We start from the raw sequence: 19,721 nt of genomic DNA, 5'->3' as shown, positions 1-19,721 counted from the left end.
CCCTGGCCCCGCCCCCTCCCCAAGCCCCGCCCCCTGCCCCTTAGCCCCGCCCCCCAGCGTCCTGGCCTGCCTCCCCAGGCCCCGCCCCTGTAGCCCCCTCATTGGTGGGAGGCAGGAGCCAATGGGAGGGGTGGGGGGGCTGTGGCCCCGCCCACTGCCGTGGCCTCTCCCTGGGTCCTAGAGGGGCCGGGGGGGGGGGCTATGGGGGGGCTCTATAGGGGCCTCTGGGGGGCTGTAGGGGACCCATAGGGGCTCTGGGGGGGCTATAGGGGGCTGTATAGGGGCTGGGGGGTTATAGGGGACCCATAGGGGCTCTGGGGGGGCTATAGGAGGCCTCTGGGGGGGCTATAGGGGGCTGTATAGGGGCTGGGGGGTTATAGGGGACCCATAGGGGCTCTGGGGGGGCTATAGGAGGCCTCTGGGGGGGCTATAGGGGTTGTATGGGGGGTAGGGGGGGTTCATAGGGGACCCATGGGGGTCCCAGGGGCTATAGGGGACTTCTGGGGGGCTATAGGGGGCTGTATAGGGCACCCAGAGGGGGTGCCAGGGGCTGTATAGGGGCTGGGGGGGTTACAGGGGACCCCTAGGAGCCTCTGAGGGGCTATAGGGGGCTGTATAGGGGCTAGAGAGGTTTATAGGGGACCCGTAGAGTTGCATAGGGGCTATAGGGGGCCTCTGGGGGGCTACAGGGGGCTGTATAGTGGCTAGAGAGGTTTATAGGTGACCCATAGGGGTGCCTAGGGGCTATAGGGGTCCTCTGGGGGGCTGCAGGAGGCTGTAGAGGGGCTGGGGGGGTTATAGAGGACCCATAGCGGGTACCAGGGGCTATAGGGGGCTGTATAGGGGCTAGGGGAGTTTATAGGGGACCCAAAGGGGCCTCTTGGGGGCTGTATAGGGGCTAGGGAGGTTTATTGGGGGCCTCTGGGGGGGCTATAGGGGGCTGTATAGGGGCTAGGGGGGTTATAGGGGACCCATAGGGGGCTTCTGGGGAGCTATAGAGGGCTGTACAGGGACTAAGCGGGTTCATAGGGGACCCATAGGGGGTGCCGGGGTCTATAGGGAGCTGTATAGGGGCTAGAGGGGGTTATAGGGGACCCATAGGGGGTCTCTGGGGAGCTATAGGGGGCTGTATAGGGGCCATGTGGGGCTGTAGGGGGCCTATAGGGGGTGTAGAGGGGCTATGGGAGCTTTTAGGGGCCCCATAAGGGCTGTATAGGGGCTTTCTGAGGGCTCCAGGGAGCTGTCGGGGGTGTATAGGGGGCTATAGGAGGCGTATGGGGGGGCCTATGGGTGTTATAGGGGGCCGCACAGGGGCGGCAGATGAGTACAGGCAGCCTATATGCAGTCTATAGGGACTCTAGAAGGCCATAGGGGTGTTTTAACGACCCTCTACGGGTGTGTAGGGGCTATAGGGGGGCCATAGCAAGCCAAAGGGGGCCTGTAGGGGCTGTATAGAGGCTATAGGGGGTTAAGGGGAGGAGAGGAGCATTTCACGTGCCCTATAGGAGCTGTACAGGGCCCATATGGAAGTTATAGCATAACTATGGATATTTATAGAGAGCCTATAAGAGATGCACAGGGACTACAGGGAATCATAGGGAGCTTATAGAAGTTCCTGGGGATTATAGAGTCTATAGACGGTGACAGGGCCGGGTGGGGGTGGCGGTAGGAGATCTGACTGTGTAGCAACTGTATGGAGGACTATGGAGGAGAACCGTAGGGACTTAGGGGGCTGTAAAGGGATGTATGGGGGCTGTAGGGGGTCACGGGAAGATATATAGGAGTCTCAGGAGCCTACAGGGAAGTTATCAGGGGCCTATAGGCATTGCAGGCAGCATATAGGGGCTTGTGGGGGGGCTGTAGGGGGTTATAGAATCCCTATAGGCGCTATAGGGGGTTACGGGGGGCTGCAGAGGGCTATACAGCCCTATTGGGAGTTATGGGGGGGTGCAGAGCATGGCAGAACCCCTATAGGGGGTCTATAGGGGGGTGTTGTGCGGGGCTGTAGGGGGTCGGGGGGTTGTGTGGAGGCCCAGGGCTGCACAGGGGCAGCAGGGGGTCCTGGGGGGGCTATAGGGGCCTCGGGGCGTATAGGGACGGTTGCTAGGGGCTGGTTGCTAAGAGAGATGGTTGCTAGGGGCCGGTTGATGGGGCTGGTTGCTAGGGGCCTGTTGCTAGGGGCTGGTTGCTATGGCAGGTTGCTAGGGGCTGGTTATTAGGGGCTGATTGTAACAGCGGGTTGCTAGGGGTCCGGTTGTTACGGTGCTGGTTGTTAGGGGCGGTTGCTAGGGGTCTGGTTGTTATGGTACTGGTTGCTAGGGGTGGTTGCTAGGGAGATGGTTGCTAGGGGCCGTTTGTTAGGGGCTGGTTGTAACGGTTAGGGTTGCTAGGGGTCCAGTTGTTACGGTGCCGGTTGCTAACGGCAGTTGCTGTGGCCGGTTGCTAGGGGTCCGGTTGTTACGGGGATGGTTGCTATGGCGGGTTGCTAGGGGTCCAGTTGTTACAGTGCCGGTTGCTAGGGGCGGTTGCTATGGTGGGTTGCTATGGCGGGTTGCTAGGGGCCGGTTGTTAGGTTGTCAGTTGCTAGGGGCGGTTGCTATGGCGGGCTGCTAGGGGCCGGTTGTTACAGTGCCGGTTGCTGGGGCCGTTGCTATGGTGGGTTGCTAGGGGGCCGGTTGTTAGGTTGTCAGTTGCTAGGGGCGGTTGCTATGGCAGGTTGCTAGGGAGCCGGTTGTTAGGGGCTGGTTGCTATGGCGGGTTGCTAGGGGCGGTCGCTAGGGGCGGTCGCTAAGGCAGCCGCGCGGCCCCTTTAAGCCCCCCCCTTCCCTCACCCAAGATGGCGGCGGCGGCTTCGGCGGCCCCGCCCCCCGGCCGCCTCCTGTCCTCCCTCAAGAAGGCGCCGCTGCCCTTCGCCGCCGCGGCGCCTCCCCCCGCCCCCCAAGCAAGCCGCGCTCCCATTGGCCCGCGCCGGCGGCGCCCGGCAGCAAGGCGCGCGCCCATTGGCGGGGCCGCGGCGGCGAGGTCGGGGCGGGCGGGAGGCGGCGAGGGGTGGCTGGGGGGCAGCTGGGGGGCGGCGGGGGCCGGGGGGCAGCTGAGGGGGCAGTTGGGGGGCAGCTGGGGGGCAGTGGGAGCCATGGGGGGCAGTTGCCAGGCTGGGGGGGCAGCTGGGGGGGGCAGCTGGGGGGCTGGGGGGCAGCTGTGGGGCAGTGGGAGCCATGGGGGGCAGTTGCCAGGCCGGGGGGGCAGTTGAGGGGGCAGTTGGGGGGCAGCTGTGGGGCTGGGGGGCAATGGGGGGCCGTTAACAGGCTGAGGGGGCAGTTGGGGGCAGGTGTGGGGCCCTGGGGGGGCTGTTAACAGGCTGGGGGGGGGCAGCCGAGGGGGCAGTTGGGGGGCTGGGGGGGCAGCTGTGGGGCAGTGGGAGCAATGGGGGGCAGTTAGCAGGTTCGTGGGGCAGCTGAGAGGGCAGATGTGGGGCTGGGGGGCAGGTGGGGGGCAGTTAACAGGGTGGGGGGGCAGTTGGGGGGCTGGGGGGGCAGAAGTGGGGGCAGCTGTGGGGCTGGGGCAGCAGTTGGGGGCAGCTGTGGGGCAGTGGGGACAGTTTGGTGTCAACTGGAGCCTCCCATGAGCCTCTGGGGCAGGTGTCAACTGGAACCTTCCCATGAGCCTCTGGGGCTGGGGGTCAACTGGAGCCTTCCCATGAGCCTGTGGGGCTGGAGTCAGCTGGAACCTTCCCATGAGCTTCTGGGGCTGGTGTCAACCAGAACCTTCCCATGAGCCTCTGGGGTCAACTGGAGCCTCCCATGAGCCTCTGGGGCAGATGTCAACCAGAACCTTCCCATGAGCCTCTGGGGTTGGGGTCAACCAAAGCTTCCCATGAGCCTCTGGGGCTGGTGTCAACCGGAACCTTCCCATGAGCCTCTGGGGCAGATGTCAACCAGAACCTTCCCATGTGCCTCTGGGGTTGGGGTCAACCAAAGCTTCCCATGAGCCTCTGGGGCTGGTGTCAACCAGAACCTTCCCATGAGCCTCTGGGGCAGATGTCAACCAGAACCTTCCCATGTGCCTCTGGGGTTGGGGTCAACCAAAGCTTCCCATGAGCCTATGGGGCTGGTGTCAACCAGAACCTTCCCATGAGCCTCTGGGGCTGGAGTCAACTGGAACCTTCCCATGAGCCTCTGAGGCTGGCGTCAACTGGAGCCTCCCATGTGCCTCTGGGGCTGATGTCAACCAGAGCTTCCCATGAGCCTCTGGGGCTGGTGTCAACCGGAGCCTCCCATGAGCCTCTGGGGCTGGAGTCAACTGGAGCCTCCCATGAGCCTCTGGGGCTGATATCAACCAGAACCTTCCCATGTGCCTCTGGGGCTGATGTCAACCAGAGCTTCCCATGAGCCTCTGGGGCTGGTGTCAACCAGAACCTTCCCATGAGCCCCTGGGGCTGGAGTCAACCAGAGCCTCCCATGAGCCCCTGGGGCGGGTGTCAAATGGAACCTTCCCATGAGCCTCTGGGGGTGCTGTCACCTGGTCCCCCCCAATACAGCTTTACTCGATGCTTTGCTGCCCAAGCTGTGATGTCATGGGAGCGATGATGTCACTGGCAGGCCTGTGATGTCACAGGTACCTGCGTCAATGCGAGGGTGCCGGGAGAGGGGGGGAGGTCTTTAGGACCCGGGGGGGCCCTCTGACCCTCTTTGGGGGCGGGACTACATCTCCCAGCACGCCCCGCGCCCAGGCCTCCATTTCCCACGGAGCTCCGCGAGTCTCGCGAGACTCTCGTGGCCGGACCCGCAGCTCTCGCGAGACTTGGGCGAGGGGGCGGGGCCCGCCGCCACGCGCCTCCCGCCGCCATCTTCCTCCCCCCCCCCCGACGCCGTTCCCGCGCGGGAGCGCCCGCTCCCGGCATGCCGCGCGGCGCCGCCCCGCCTCCCGCCCAGCTCTCGCGAGACTCGGCGCCGGCTCCCCGCCCTTTCTTTCGCCTCCCCAATTCTCGCGAGAGCTCGCGCGCACGCGTCCCCGCGCTTTCACCCCGCCTCCCCTCTTCTCGCGAGACTTCCTCCCTCCCTCCCGCCCGCCCGGCGCCGCGCCTCCATTTCCCATCCCCCTCCGCGCCGCGCTCTCGCGAGATCTCCCCCCTCCCCACGCCGCCGCGCCCCCTCCTCTCGCGAGACTTCCGCTCTCCCCCCTCCCCTCGGGGCGGGGGGCGGCGCCGCCCGCCCCTCTCGCGAGAGCGCCGGGCCGCGGCGGCCGCCGCCATTTTGCCGCTCGCCCTGGCGCCGCGGACTCCATTTCCCGTGAGCCCCTCTCGGCGGCGGCGGGGCCTGGCGCGGCGCGGGGGGGAGGGGGGCGGCGGGCGCGGCGGGCGGCGGCGGCGGCGCGGGGGAGGCGGGGGGGGGGCGGTGAGCGAGGCGGCGCGGCGGGCGCCATTTTGGCGCGGCGGCGCGGCGGCCGGGGCGGGCGGAGCGGCGGCGGCCGGGGCGGGCGGGCCGCGGATGGCGGCGGATCGGCGGCGGCGCCGCGGCTGAGGCGGCGGCGGCGGAGGCGGGAGCGGGCAGGCGCCTCCCCTCGCCCCCGCCCCCCTCCCGCCTCCCCCCTCCCCTCCCGCCCAGGTAAGATGGCGGCGCGGACGCGGCCCCGCGCGCTGCCCCCCCCCCTCCGCCCCCCCCCCCGGCCCCGCGCGCGCCGCCCGCGGGAAACGGCGGGAAACGGCCGCGCGCGGCGCCCCCTCCCCTCCCCCCGGCCGCCGCTTCCCGCCCGCCTGAGGGGCCGGGGGGGCCCCGGTGTGGGGCAGCCGGGGGTCCCGTGTGGGGCTCGAGGCCTCCGGTCAGGGGGCTGCGGTGTGGGGCAGCCGGGAGCCCCGGTGTGGGGCGAGGGGCTCCGGTTTGGGGTCCCGGTGTGGGGCCGGGGGGTCCCCAGTGAGGGCAGCCCCGGTGTGGGGCGAGGGGGCTCTTCTATGGGGCAGCCGAGGGCCCCGGTGTGGGGTCAGGGGGTCCCGTGTGGGGCCCGGTGTGGGGCTTGAGGCCTCCGGTCAGGGGGCCCCGGTGTGGGGCGAGGGGGCTCCTCTATGGGGCAGCTGAGGGCCCCGGTGTGGGGCTGGGGGTCCCCCCTAAGGGGAGCCCTGCTGTGGGGTGAGGGGACCCTTCAATGGGGCAGCCAGGAGCCCCGGCGTGGGGCTGGGAGACTCCGGTGTGGGGCTGGGGGTGCTCAGTGAGGGGGCCTCGGTGTGGGGCAGCCGGGGGCTCTGGTCAGGGGTCCCGGTGTGGGGTGAAGGGGCTCCTCTATGGGGCAGCCGGGGGTTCCGCTGTGGGGCTTGAGGCCTCTGGTCTGGGGGCTCTGGCGTGGGGCTGGGGGTCCCAGTTAGGGGTCCCAGTGTGGGGCTGGGGGTCCCAGTTAGGGGTCCCGGTGTGGGGCTGGGGGGTCCCCATTGAGGGGGTCCTGGTGTGGGGTGAGGGGGCTCCCGTGTGGGTCCCGGTGTGGGGCCTGAGGCCTCTGGTCTGGGGGCTCTGGTGTGGGGCTGGGGGTCCCAGTTAGGGGTCGTGGTGTGGGGCTGGGGGGGTCCCCAGAGAGGGGTCCCGGTGTGGGGTGAGGGGACCTTTCCATGGGGCAGCCAGGGGCCCCGGTGTGGGGTGACCTGATGTGGAGTGAGGGGCTCCCGTGTGGGTCCCGGTGTGGGGCCTGAGGCCTCTGGTCTGGGGGCTCTGGCGTGGGGCTGGGGGTCCCAGTTAGGGGTCCTGGTGTGGGGCTGGGGGGTCCCCAGTGAGGGGTCCCGGTGTGGGGTGAGGGAGCTCCTCTATGGGGCAGCTGGGGGCCCTGGTGTGGGGCCTGAGGCCTCTGGTCTGGGGGCTCTGGCGTGGGGCTGGGGGTCCCAGTTAGGGGTCCCGGTGTGGGGCCAGGGGGGCCCTGGTGTGGGGCTTGAGGGCCTCCTCCGTGGGGTCCCAGTGGGGGGTGAGGGGGTCCGGTTTGGGGCTCCGGTGTGGGGCTTGAGGCCTCTGGTCTGGGGGCTCTGGTGTGGGGCTGGGGGTCCCAGTTAGGGGTCGCAGTGTGGGGCTGGGGGTCCCAGTTAGGGGTCCCAGTGTGGGGCTGGGGGGGTCCCCATTGAGGGGGTCCTGGTGTGGGGTGAGGGGGCTCCCGTGTGGGTCCCGGTGTGGGGCCTGAGGCCTCTGGTCTGGGGGCTCTGGTGTGGGGCTGAGGGTCCCAGTTAGGGGGCCCGGTGTGGGGCTGGGGGGGTCCCCAGAGAGGGGTCCCGGTGTGGGGTGAGGGGACCTTTCCATGGGGCAGCCAGGGGCCCCGGTGTGGGGTGACCTGATGTGGAGTGAGGGGCTCCCGTGTGGGTCCCGGTGTGGGGCCTGAGGCCTCTGGTCTGGGGGCTCTGGCGTGGGGCTGGGGGTCCCAGTTAGGGGTCCTGGTGTGGGGCTGGGGGGCTCAGTGAGGGGTCCCGGTGTGGGGTGAGGGGGCTCCTCTATGGGGCAGCCGGGGGCCCTGGTGTGGGGTGAGAGGCTCCAGTCAGGGGTCCTGGTGTGGGGCTGGGGGTCCCAGTTAGGGGTCCCGGTGTGGGGCTGGGGGTCCCAGTTAGGGGTCCCAGTGTGGGGCTGGGGGGGTCCCCAGAGAGGGGTCCCAGTGTGGGGTGAGGGGGCTCCTCTATGGGGCAGCTGGGGGTCCTGGTGTGGGGCCTGAGGCCTCTGGTCTGGGGGCTCTGGTGTGGGGCTGGGGGTCCCAGTTAGGGGTCCCAGTGTGGGGTGAGGGGCTCCGCTGTGGGGCCAGGGGGTCCCACTTAGGGGTCCCGGTCTGGGGTGATGGGGTGACGTGTGGGGCCCAATGTGGGGCAAGGGGGGGCTCCCCTGGGGGGCTCAGGGAGGGGGTCCCGGTGTGGGGCGAGGGGGGTCCTCTATGGGGCAGCTGGGAGCCCCGGTGTGGGGTGGGGGGGGTCCTGGTTAGGGGTCCCGTGTGGGGCTGGGGGGCTCCGGTGGGGGGTGAGGGGGGGGGTCCTGGTTAGGGGTCCCAGTGTGGGGTGAGGGGGGGCTCCGGTGTGGGGCAGCCCCGGTGCTGGGTGCTGGTTCGGGGGTCCCGGCGTGGGGCACCCATGGGTGGGGGGCTGCAAAGGGGGGGGCCTAAGGCCGGGGGGGGTCAGGGTGCCCCGGGGAGGGGTCAGAAGGGGTCAGGGTGCCCCTGGGGGGGTCCTGGGGGTCAAGGGGGGTCCTGGGGGACTCAGGGTGCTCTGGGGGGGGGTTGGGGGGCTCAGGGTGCCCTGGGGGGTCTGAGGGGGTTAGGGTGCCCCTGGGGGGGTCCTGGGGGTCTCAGGGTGCCCAGGGGGGGTCAGGGTGCCCCTGGGGAGGTCAGGGGGCTCAGAGGGTGCCTGGGGGGGGGGTGGTCAGGGTGCCCTGGGGGGGGTCAGAGGGGGTCAGGGTGCCCTCGATGTGGGAGATGGGTCCTGAGGGGCTCAGGGTGCCTCTGGGAGGGTCGGGGGGGGTGAGGGTGCCCTGGGGGGGGGGTCAGAGGGGATCAGGGGGGTCCCAGTCAGAGAGACAGGTCAGGGTGGGGGGGGTCAGAGGGGGTCAGGGTGCCCCCAATGTGGGGGTCAGGGGGGTCTTGAATTGGGTTGGGGGGGTCCTAGTGTGGGGGACAGGTCCTGGGGGGGGTCAGGGTGCCCCGGGGTGGTCAGGGTGCCCTGGGGGGGTCGGAGAGGGTCAGGGTACCCCCGATATGGGGGTTAGGGGGGGTCTTGGGGGGGTCAGGGTGCCCCTGGGGGGGTCAGAGGGGTTTAGGGTGCCCCCGATGTGGGGGACAGGTCTGCGGGGGGATCAGGGTGCTGTGGGGGGGTCAGAGGGGGTCAGGGTGCCCCTGGTGGGGGGGTAAGGAGGGTCGGGGGGGTTGGAGGCATTTAGGGTACCCCTGGGGGGGTCAGGGTGTCACTGGTGGGGGTCAGGGTGCCCTGGGGGGGGTCAGGGGGTGCTGGGGGGCTCAGGGTGCCCCGGAGGGGGGGTCAGAGAGGGTCAGGGTGCACCCAATATAGGGGACGGGTCCCGGGGGGCTCAAGGTGCCCTTGGTGGGGGGGTCAGGAGGGTCCGGGGGGGGTTGGAGGCATTTAGGGTGCTGCTGGGGGTGGTCAGGGTGCCCTGGGGGGGGGCAGGGGTGCCCCGGGGGGGGTCAGAGAGGATCAGGGTGCCCCCAATATGAGAGACAGGTCCTGGGGGGGGCTCAGGGTGCCCCTGGTGGGGGGGTCAGGAGGGTCTGGGGGGGGGTTGGAGGCATTTAGGGTGCCCCTGGGGGAGTCAGGGTGTCACTGGGGGGCTCAGGGTGTCATGGGGGGGGTCAGGGTGCCCCTGGGGGGGTCAGAGAGGCTCAGGGTGCCCCCAATATAGGGGGTGGGTCCCGGGGGGGCTCAGGGTGCCTCCAGTGGGGGGGTTGGAGACGTTTAGGGTGCCCCTGGGGGGGCTCAGGGTGCCCTGGGGGGGCTCAGGGTGTCATGGGGGGGGGTCAGAGGGGTCCTGGGGTGCTCAGGGTGCCCTGGGGGGGGTCAGAGGGGGTCAGGGTGCCCCCAATATGGGGGACACGTCCTGGGGGGGCTCAGGGTGCTCTGGGAGGGGGATCAGGGTGTCATCAGGGGGGGCCTGGGGGGCTCAGGGTGCCCCCAATATGGGGGACGGGTCCTGGGGGGGGGCTCAGGGTGTCATGGGGGGGGTCAGAGGGGTCCTGGGGGGCTCAGGGTGCCCTGGGGAGGGGGGTCAGAGGGGGTCAGGGTGCCCCCAATATGGGGGACACGTCCTGGGGGGGCTCAGGGTGCTCTGGGGGGGGTCAGGGTGTCATCAGGGGGGTCCTGGGGGGCTCAGGGTGCCCCCAATATGGGGGACGGGTCCCGGGGGGGGGCTCAGGGTGTCATGGGGGGCTCAGGGTGTCATGGGGGGGTCAGAGGGGTCCTGGGGGGCTCAGGGTGTCATGGGGGGGGGGTCAGGGTGCCCTCAGTGTGTATTTTGGGCTGGGGGGGGGGCCCACAGCGACGCAGGTCAGGGGTCAGCGAGCACCATGGGGTCCAAAGGGCGGCACCCAGCAGCACCCATGGGTGCCCCCCCTGACCCCCCCCATGTTCCCCCCCCCCCCCGCAGCAGCGCCCCTCGCCGCCCCACCGGCACCGTGGAAGTGGAGTGCGAGGAGGAGGAGGAGGGCCCAGCGCACGCAGGTGGGTGCCGGGGGGGGGGAGCACCCAAGGGTGCCGGGGGGGGCACCCATGGGTGCTGAGCGCTGTCCCCCCCCCCCCCGCAGGCGGTTCGGCGCCCGGCGGCCCGGAGCGCAGGCTGGGCCGCCAGGGCACCCAGGAGCTGGACGGCCCGGCCCGGCGGCCGCCCGAGCAGCAGGATGAGGCCGCCCCCCCGCCCCCCCGCGCCCCCCCCGCCCGCCCGCCGCAGCGCCCCGAGGTGACCGTCACCCCCCCGCCGCCGCCGCCGCCCCCCCCCGCAACGGGCGCCATGACGGGCGGCGAGCCCGTGTCGCCCGCCTCGGCCGGCTCCCCCGCCGCCCCCCCCGCCGCCGCCGCCGCCGGGGGGGGGTCGCTGGACGCCGCCGCCGCCCCCCCGGAGCCCCCCAGCCTCTGGGACCGCACGCACGCCGAGATCGCCGAGCAGGCCAAGCACGTGAGTGGGGCGACGGGGGGCCGTTTGGGGCGAATCGGGGCGGTTTTGGGTGCGTCTCAGCAGTCAAAACCGCGCTGAGGTCACCAAACGCGAGTGTGGGGACAAGGAAGTGTTTTGGGGTGAATCGGGGCTGTTTTGGGTGCGTCTCAGCAGTCAAATCCGCACTGAGGTCACCAAACGCGAGTGTGGGGACAGGGAAGTGTTTTGGGGCAAATCAGGGTGGTTTTGGGTCCGTCTCGGCAGTCAAGACCTCGCTGAGATCATCAAACCTGAGTGTGGGGACGGGGAAGTGTTTTGGGGCAATTTGAGGCTGTTTTGGGTCTTTTTTGGTAGTCAAAAGCTGCACTGAGGTCACCAAACGTGAGTGTGGGGACAGGGAAGTGTTTTGGGGCGATTTGGGGCCGTTTTGGGTCCGTCTCGGTGGTGAAAATCGCGCTGAGGTCGCCAAACACATCTCTGGGGACAGGAAAGTGTTTTGGGGTGATTTGGGGCGGTTTTGGGTCCGTCTCGGCAGTCAAAACCGCACTGAGGTCGCCAAACGGGAGTGTGGGGACAGGGAAGTGTTTTGGGGTGATTTGGGGCCATTTTGGGTCGGTCTCGGCAGTCAAAACTGCGCTGAGGTCACGAAACACATCTGTGGGGACAGGGAAGTGTTTTGGGGCAAATTGGGGCGGTTTTGGGTCCGTCTCGGCAGTCAAATTCCACACTGAGGTCGCCAAACGTGAGTGTGGGGACAGGAAAGTGTTTTGGGGTGATTTGGGGCGGTTTTGGGTCGGTCTCGGCAGTCAAATTCCACACTGAGGTCACCAAACGCGAGTGTGGGGACAGGGAAGTGTTTTGGGGCAAATTGGGGCGGTTTTGGGTCCGTCTTAGCAGTCAAATTCCACACTGAGGTCACCAAACGCAAGTGTGGGGACAGGAAAGTGTTTTGGGGTGATTTGGGGCCATTTTGGGTCCGTCTCGGCAGTCAAATTCCACACTGAGGTCACCAAACGTGAGTGTGGGGACAGGGAAGTGTTTTGGGGCGAATCGGGGTGGTTTTGGGTCCGTCTCGGCAGTCAAGACCTCGCTGAGGTCACCAAACATGAGTGTGGGGACGGGGAAGTGCTTTGGGGCAATTTGAGGCTGTTTTGGGTCTTTTTTGGTAGTCAAAAGCTGCACTGAGGTCACCAAACGCGAGTGTGGGGACAGGAAAGTGTCTTGGGGTGAATCGGGGCTGTTTTGGGTGCGTCTCAGCAGTCAAATTCCACACTGAGGTCACCAAACGCGAGTGTGGGGACAAGAAAGTGTTTTGGGGCAATTTGAGGCTGTTTTGGGTCTTTTTTGGTAGTCAAAACCGCACTGAGGTCATCAAACGCGAGTGTGGGGACGGGGAAGTGTTTTGGGGCGAATCGGGGTGGTTTTGGGGCGAATCGGGGTGATTTTGGGTCGGTCTCGGCAGTCAAACCCGCACTGAGGTCACCAAACGTGTTTGTGGAGACAGGGAAGCGTTTTGGGGTGAATTGGGGCCGTTTTGGGTCCGTTTCGGCGGTGAAAACAGCACTGAGGTCACCGAATGTGAGTGTGGGGACAAGGGAGTGTTTTGGGGTGATTTTTGGCCGTTTTGGGCCTTTTTTGGTAGTCAGATCCTGCACTGACATCACCAAACACAAGTGTGGGGATGGAAAAGTGTTTTGGGGCAACTTTGGGCCGTTTTGGGTCTTTCCTGTCAGTCAAAACCGCGGTGAGATGGTCGAGCATGTCTGTGGGGACGGGGAGACGTTTTGGGGCAATTTGGGGCCGTTTTGGGGCAATTTGGGGCCGTTTTGGGGCCGTCCTGGCAGCCCAACCCCCGCTGAGGTCACCGCGCGGCCCGTGAGGCGGCGGCCGCCATTTTGGGGCACCTCAGGGCGCTTCCCCCTCCCCAGCAGCTCCTCTGTGGCGGGGGGGGAGCACATTTTGGGGCGATTTGGGGCTGTTTTGGGTCCCTCTCCCCAGCAGCTCCTCCATGGGGCAGATGGGGGGGGATCGGAACCATTTTGGGGTGAATCGGGGCCGTTTTGGGTCCCTCCTCGTCTCAGGACGGGCCCTGCGCCGAGGGGGCCAAGCGGCCCGTGAGGCGGCGGCCGCCATTTTGGGGCGCCTCAGGGCGCTTCCCCCTCCCCAGCAGCTCCTCTGTGGCGGGGGGGAGCACATTTTGGGGCGATTTGGGGCCGTTTTGGGTCCCTCTCCCCAGCAGCTCCTCCATGGGGCAGATGGGGGGGGATCGGAACCATTTTGGGGTGAATCGGGGCCGTTTTGGGTCCCTCCTCGCCTCAGGACGGGCCCTGCGCCGAGGGGGCCAAGCGGCCCGTGAGGCGGCGGCCGCCACTTTGGGGCACCTCAGGGCGCTTCCCCCTCCCCAGCAGCTCCTCTGTGACAGGGGGGAGCACATTTTGGGGCGATTTGGGGCCGTTTTGGGTCCCTCTCCGCAGCAGCTCCTCTGTGGGGCGAGCGAGGGGGAGGGTGGGAACCATTTTGGGGCGAATGGGGGCCGTTTTGGGTCCCTCCTTGCCTCAGGATGGGCCCCGCACCGAGGGGGCCGAGCGGCCCGTGAGGCGGCGGCCGCCATTTTGGGGCACCTCAGGGCGCTTCCCCCTCCCCAGCAGCTCCTCTGTGGTGGTGGGGGAGCACATTTTGGGGCGATTTGGGGCCGTTTTGGGTCCCTCTCCGCAGCAGCTCCTCCATGGGGCAGATGGGGGGGGGATTGGAACCATTTTGGGGTGAATTGGGGCCGTTTTGGGTCCCTCCTCGCCTCAGGACGGGCCCCGCACCGAGGGGGCCGAGCGGCCTGTGAGGCGGCGGCTGCCATTTTGGGGCGCCTCAGGGCGCTTCCCCCTCCCCAGCAGCTCCTCTGTGGCAGGGGGGGAGCACATTTTGGGGCGATTTGGGGCTGTTTTGGGTCCCTCTCCGCAGCAGCTCCTCCGTGGGGCAGATGGGGGGGGGATCGGAACCATTTTGGGGTGAATTGGGGCCGTTTTGGGTCCCTCCTTGCCTCAGGACGGGCCCCGCGCTGAGGTCACCGAGCGGCCCGTGAGGCGGCGGCCGCCATTTTGGGGCGCCTCAGGGTGCTTCCGCCTCCCTCTCCCCAGCAGCTCCTCTGTGGTGGTGGGGGAGCACATTTTGGGGCGATTTGGGGCCGTTTTGGGTCCCTCTCTGCAGCAGCTTCCCTGTGGGGCAAGCGAGGGGGAGGGTGGGAACCATTTTGGGGTGAATCGGGGCCGTTTTGGGTCCCTCCTCGCCTCAGGACGGGCCCCGCACCGAGGGGGCCGAGCGGCCTGTGAGGCGGCGGCCGCCATTTTGGGGCGCCTCAGGGCGCTTCCCCCTCCCCAGCAGCTCCTCTGTGGCGGGGGGGAGCACATTTTGGGGCGATTTGGGGCTGTTTTGGGTCCCTCTCCGCAGCAGCTCCTCCGTGGGGCAGATGGGGGGGGGATCGGAACCATTTTGGGGTGAATTGGGGCCGTTTTGGGTCCCTCCTCGTCTCAGGACGGGCCCTGCGCCGAGGGGGCCAAGCGGCCCGTGAGGCGGCGGCCGCCATTTTGGGGTGCCTCAGGGCGCTTCCCTCTCCCCAGCAGCTCCTCTGTGGCGGGGGGGGAGCACATTTTGGGGCGATTTGGGGCCGTTTTGGGTCCCTCTCCGCAGCAGCTCCTCTGTGGGGCGAGCGAGGGGGAGGGTGGGAACCATTTTGGGGTGAATCAGGGCACTTTTGGGTCCCTCCTCGCCTCAGGACGGGCCCCGCGCTGAGGTCACCGCGCGGCCCGTGAGGCGGCGGCTGCCATTTTGGGGCGCCTCAGGGCGCTTCCCCCTCCCTCTCCCCAGCAGCTCCTCTGTGACAGGGGGGAGCACATTTTGGGGCGATTTGGGGCTGTTTTGGGTCCCTCTCCGCAGCAGCTCCTCCATGGGGCAGATGGGGGGGGGATCGGAACCATTTTGGGGTGAATCGGGGCACTTTTGGGGCCCTCCTCGCCTCAGGACGAGCCACGCTCTGAGGGAGCCAAGCGGCCCGTGAGGTGGCGGCCGCCATTTTGGGGCACCTCAGGGCGCTTCCGCCTCCCCAGCAGCTCCTCTGTGGTGGGGGGAGCACATTTTGGGGCGATTTGGGGCTGTTTTGGGTCCCTCTCCGCAGCAGCTCCTCCATGGGGCAGATGGGGGGGGGGATCGGAACCATTTTGGGGTGAATCGGGGCACTTTTGGGGCCCTCCTCGCCTCAGGACGAGCCCTGCGCTGAGGGAGCCGAGCGGCCCGTGAGGCGGCGGCCGCCATTTTGGGGCGCCTCAGGGCGCTTCCCCCTCCCCAGCAGCTCCTCTGTGGCGGGGGGGGGAGCACATTTTGGGGTGATTTGGGGCCGTTTTGGGTCCCTCTCCGCAGCAGCTCCTCTGTGGGGCGAGCGAGGGGGAGGGTGGGAACCATTTTGGGGCGAATCGGGGTGGTTTGGGGTCCCTCTTCGCTTGCAGCTCCTCTGTGGGGCAGGCGGGGGGGGTGGCAGCCATTTTGGGGCACCTGGGGGCACTTTTGAGTCGCCCCTTGGCAGAGGGGGGTGGCGGCCATTTTGGGGCAACGTGGGGCACTTTCAAGTCGCTTCTCTTTGGGGCAGGCACCATTTTGGGGCACCTTGGGGCACTTTCGGGTCCCTCCTCGGTGGTGGGGGGGGGTGGCAGCCATTTTTGGGCTCCTCGGGGTGCTTTCAAGTCACTCCTTGGCGGCGGGGTGGCAGGGGGGTGGCAGCCATTTTGGGGCACCTTGGGGCAGTTTGGGGGTCCCTCTCTGCAGCAGCTCCTCGGTGGCGTGGGCAGTGGGGAGGGCGGCAGCCATTTTGGGATGCCTCAGGGCGCTTTCGGGTCGCTTCTTGGCGGGAGGGGGTGGTGGCAGCCATTTTGGGGCCCCTTAGGGCGGTTTGGGGTCCCTTCTCCCAGCAGCTCTGCCATGGGGGGGGTGGCAGCCATTTTGGGGAGCTCCTTCGTGTGGCGGGCAGTGGGGGTGGTGTCAGCCATTTTGGGGCACCTCAGGGCACTTTCGGGTCCCTCCTTGGCAGGGGCAGGAGGGTGGCAGCCATTTTGGGGCACCTCAGGGCACTTTTGGGTCCCTCTTCGGCCAGGGTAGGAGGGGTGGCAGCCATTTTAGGGCGCCTCAGGGCGGTTTGGGGTCCCTCCCTGGCAGGAGCGGGAGGGTGTCAGCCATTTTGGGGCACCTCAGGGCACTTTCGGGTCCCTCCTTGGCAGGGGTAGGAGGGTGGCAGCCATTTTGGGGCCCCTCAGGGCACTTTTGGGTCCCTCTTCGGCCGGGGTAGGGGGGTGTCAGCCATTTTGGGGCACCTCAGGGCGCTTTCGGGTCCCTCCTTGGCAGGGGTAGGAGGGTGGCAGCCATTTTGGGGCACCTCAGGTCGCTTTCAGGTCCCTCCTCAGCGGGGGTAGGGAGATGTCAGCCATTTCGGGGCCCCTCAGGGCGCTTTCTGGTCCCTTCTCAGCGGGGTAGGAGGGTGGCAGCCATTTTGGGGCACCTCAGGGCGCTTTCAGGTCCCTCCTTGGCAGGGGTAGGAGGGTGTCAGCCATTTTGGGGCGCCTCAGGGCGCTTTCTGGTCCCTTCTCAGCGGGGTAGGAGGGTGGCAGCCATTTTGGGGCACCTCAGGGCGCTTTCAGGTCCCTCTTTAGCAGGGGTAGGGGGATGTCAGCCATTTTGGGGCACCTCAGGGCACTTTCGGGTCCCTCTTCGGCCGGGGTAGGAGGGGTGTCAGCCATTTTGGGGCACCTCGGGGCACTTTCAGGTCCCTCTTTAGCAGGGGTAGGGAGATGTCAGCCATTTTGGGGCCCCTCAGGGCACTTTCAGGTCCCTCCTCGGCAGGGGTAGGGGGGTGTCAGCCATTTTGGGGCGCCTCAGGGCACTTTCGGGTCCCTCCTCAGCGGGGGTAGGGGGATGTCAGCCATTTTGGGGCACCCTGGGGCACTTTTGGGTCCCTCCTCCACAGGGGTAGGGGGGTGGCAGCCATTTTGGGGCGCCTCAGGGCACTTTCGGGTCCCTCTTCGGCCGGGGTAGGAGGGTGGCAGCCATTTTGGGGCACCTCGGGGCGTTTTCAGGTCCCTCCTCGGCAGGGGTAGGAGGGTGGCAGCCATTTTGGGGCGCCTCAGGGCGCTTTCGGGTCCCTTCTCAGCGGGGTAGGAGGGTGGCAGCCATTTTGGGGCGCCTCAGGGTGCTTTCGGGTCCCTCCTCAGCGGGGTAGGGGGGTGGCAGCCATTTTGGGGCGCCTCAGGGCACTTTCAGGTCCCTCCTCGGCCGGGGTAGGGGGGTGTCAGCCATTTTGGGGCACCTCAGGGCACTTTCGGGTCCCTCCTCAGTGGGGTAGGAGGGTGGCAGCCATTTTGGGGCCCCTCAGGGCACTTTCAGGTCCCTCTTTAGCAGGGGTAGGGAGATGTCAGCCATTTTGGGGCCCCTCAGGGCACTTTCAGGTCCCTCTTCGGCCAGGGTAGGAGGGTGGCAGCCATTTTGGGGCACCTCGGGGCGTTTTCAGGTCCCTCTTCGGCCGGGGTAGGAGGGTGGCAGCCATTTTGGGGCACCTCGGGGCGTTTTCGGGTCCCTCCTCAGCGGGGTAGGGGGATGTCAGCCATTTCGGGGCCCCTCAGGGCACTTTCGGGTCCCTCTTCGGCCGGGGTAGGGGGGTGTCAGCCATTTTGGGGCACCTCAGGGCACTTTTGGGTCCCTCCTCAACGGAGTAGGGGGGTGTCAGCCATTTTGGGGCACCTCGGGGCGTTTTCAGGTCCCTCCTCGGCCGGGGGTAGGGGGGTGTCAGCCATTTTGGGGCGCCTGACGTCGCTGTGGCCGGCGGCGCAGGAGGCCGAGGTGGAGCACCGCATCGCCGAGATGAAGCGCGAGGGCTTCTGGTCGCTGAAGCGGCTGGCCAAGGTGCCCGAGCCGGCGCGCCCCAAGGTGCACTGGGACTACCTCTGCGAGGAGATGCAGTGGCTGGCCGCCGACTTCGCCCAGGAGCGCCGCTGGAAGCGCGGCGTCGCCCGCAAGGTGCGTGGCCCCCCCCGCCCCGGGCCGGGGGGTCAGTTTGAGGGGGCTGGGGGGCAAGTTGGGGGGGCTGGGGGGCGAGTTTGGGGGGGTTTGGGGGTCCTGGGGGCGAGTTTGGGGGGGCTGGGGGATGAGTTTGGGGGGTTTGGGGGTCCTGGGGGCAAGTTTGGGGGGGCTGGGGGGCGAGTTTGGGGGGTTTGTGGGTCCTGGGGGCGAGTTTGGGGGGGTTGGGGGATGAGTTTGGGGGGTTTGGGGGTCCTGGGGGCAAGTTTGGGGGGGCTGGGGGCAAGTTTGGGGGGGTTCGCAGGTCGTGGGGGGTGAGTTTTGGGGCTGGGGGGTGAGTTTGGGGGGTTTGGGGGTCGTGGGGGCGAGTTTGGGGGGGCTGGGGGGCGAGTTGGGGGGGCTGGGGGACAAGTTGGGGGGGGTTGGGGGGTCCTGGGGGCAAGTTTGGGGGGGCTGGGGGATGAGTTTGGGGGGTTTGGGGGTCCTGGGGGCAAGTTTGGGGGGGCTGGGGGGCGAGTTTGGGGGGTTTGTGGGTCCTGGGGGCGAATTTGGGGGGGTTGGGGGATGAGTTTGGGGGGTTTGGGGGTCCTGGGGGCAAGTTTGGGGGGGCTGGGGGCAAGTTTGGGGGGGTTCGCAGGTCGTGGGGGGTGAGTTTTGGGGCTGGGGGGTGAGTTTGGGGGGTTTGGGGGGGCTGGGGGGCAAGTTTGGGGGGTTTGCGGGTCCTGGGGCTGAGTTTGGGGGGGCTGGGGTCAAGTTTGGGGGGTTCATGGGTCCTGGGGAGTGAGTTTGGGGGCTCAAGGGGGCTGGGGGGCAAGTTGGGGGGCTCGGGGGGTGCTGGGGGTGAGTTTGGGGGCTCATGGGGGCCTGGGGGGTGAGTTTGGGGGGCTTGGGGGGCCTGGGGGGTGAGTTTGGGGGCTCAGGGGGACCTGGGGGGCAAGTTGGGGGGCTCGGGGGGGCCTGGGGGGCGAGTCGGGGGGCTCAGGGGTGCTGGGGGGTGAGTCGGGGGGCTCGAGGGGGCCTGGGGGGTGAGTTTGGGGGGGTTGGGGGTGCTGGGGGGCAAGTTTGGGGGCTCACAGGGGTGCTGGGGGGCAAGTTGGGGTGGTGAAAGGTGTCGGGGGGGCGAGTTTGGGGTGCTGGGGGGTGAATTTGGGTGCTCAGGGGTGCTGGGGGGCAATTTGGGGTGGTAAAGGGTGCCGGGGGGCAAGTTTGGGTGCTGGGGGGACGAGTTGGGGTAGTACAGGGTGTCGGGGGCAGATTGGGGTGCTGGGGGGGCAAGTTGGGGTGGCGCAGGGTGTCAGGGGGGCAAGTTCGGGTGCTGGGGGGCTTTGGGGGGGGGAAATTGGGGTGGTGGTGGGGTGTCAGGGCAAGTTTGGGTGCTGGGGCAACAAGTCGGGGTGGTAAAGGGTGTCAGGAGGGTGAGTTTGGGTGCTGGGGGGGCAAGTTTGGGTGCTGGGGGAGGAATTTGGGTGCTGGGGGGGGAATTTGGGTACCGGGGGAGGAATTTGGGTGCTGGGGGGGCAAGTTTGGGTGCTGGGGGGGCAAATTTGGGTGCTGGGGGAGGAATTTGGGTACTGGGGGGGGAATTTGGGTGCTGGGGGGGTGAGTTTGGGTGCTGGGGGGCCAAGCGAGGGCGCTGGGAGGTGCTGGGAGCTAAGTGGGGTGCCGAGGGGCATCAAGGGCCAAATTTGGGTGCAGGGGGGCGTGTTTGGGTGCTGGGGGGGGCAGCACAGGGGTCCCCCCACCCATGGGTGCCCCAACGGGTGCCCCCACCTGCCCCCCATCAGGTGCCCATTGCTCAAGTCCCCCACGCCAGCTGCCCCCGAGTAGGTGCCACCCCGTGGGTGCCCCCCCGACCCGTGGGTGCCCCCCCTGACCCGTGGGTGCCCCCCCCACCCCTGGGTGCCCCCCCCACCCCTGGGTGCCCCCGCAGGTGGTGCGCATGGTGCTGCGGCACCACGAGGAGCAGCGGCAGCGGGAGGAGCGGGCCAAGCGCGAGGAGCAGGCCAAGCTGCGCCGCGTCGCCGCCTCCATCGCCCGCGAGGTCAAGCACTTCTGGAGCAACGTGGAGAAGGTGCC

The 19,721-nt window shown here is 68.2% G+C and overlaps 1 protein-coding gene across 1 annotated transcript in view; it reads left to right on the top strand.

Annotated features, from left to right (window-relative positions):
- The first annotated feature begins 5,375 nt into the window (after positions 1–5,375).
- SRCAP (Snf2 related CREBBP activator protein) overlaps positions 5,376–19,721 on the top strand; it is a 73,608-nt gene continuing 59,262 nt past the window's right edge. Inside the window, exons 1-5 of the mRNA XM_064499444.1 lie at positions 5,376–5,603; positions 10,095–10,168; positions 10,252–10,619; positions 17,460–17,645; positions 19,576–19,716. Coding sequence (XP_064355514.1) covers positions 10,455–10,619; positions 17,460–17,645; positions 19,576–19,716 — 492 coding nt within the window. The 5' untranslated portion in view covers positions 5,376–5,603; positions 10,095–10,168; positions 10,252–10,454. The remainder of the gene's footprint in view (positions 5,604–10,094; positions 10,169–10,251; positions 10,620–17,459; positions 17,646–19,575; positions 19,717–19,721) is intronic.

This window comes from Dromaius novaehollandiae, chromosome 30, assembly GCF_036370855.1.
Source record: "Dromaius novaehollandiae isolate bDroNov1 chromosome 30, bDroNov1.hap1, whole genome shotgun sequence".
NCBI classification, from domain to species: domain Eukaryota; kingdom Metazoa; phylum Chordata; class Aves; order Casuariiformes; family Dromaiidae; genus Dromaius; species Dromaius novaehollandiae.
This window is presented reverse-complemented; position numbering and strand designations above follow the sequence as displayed.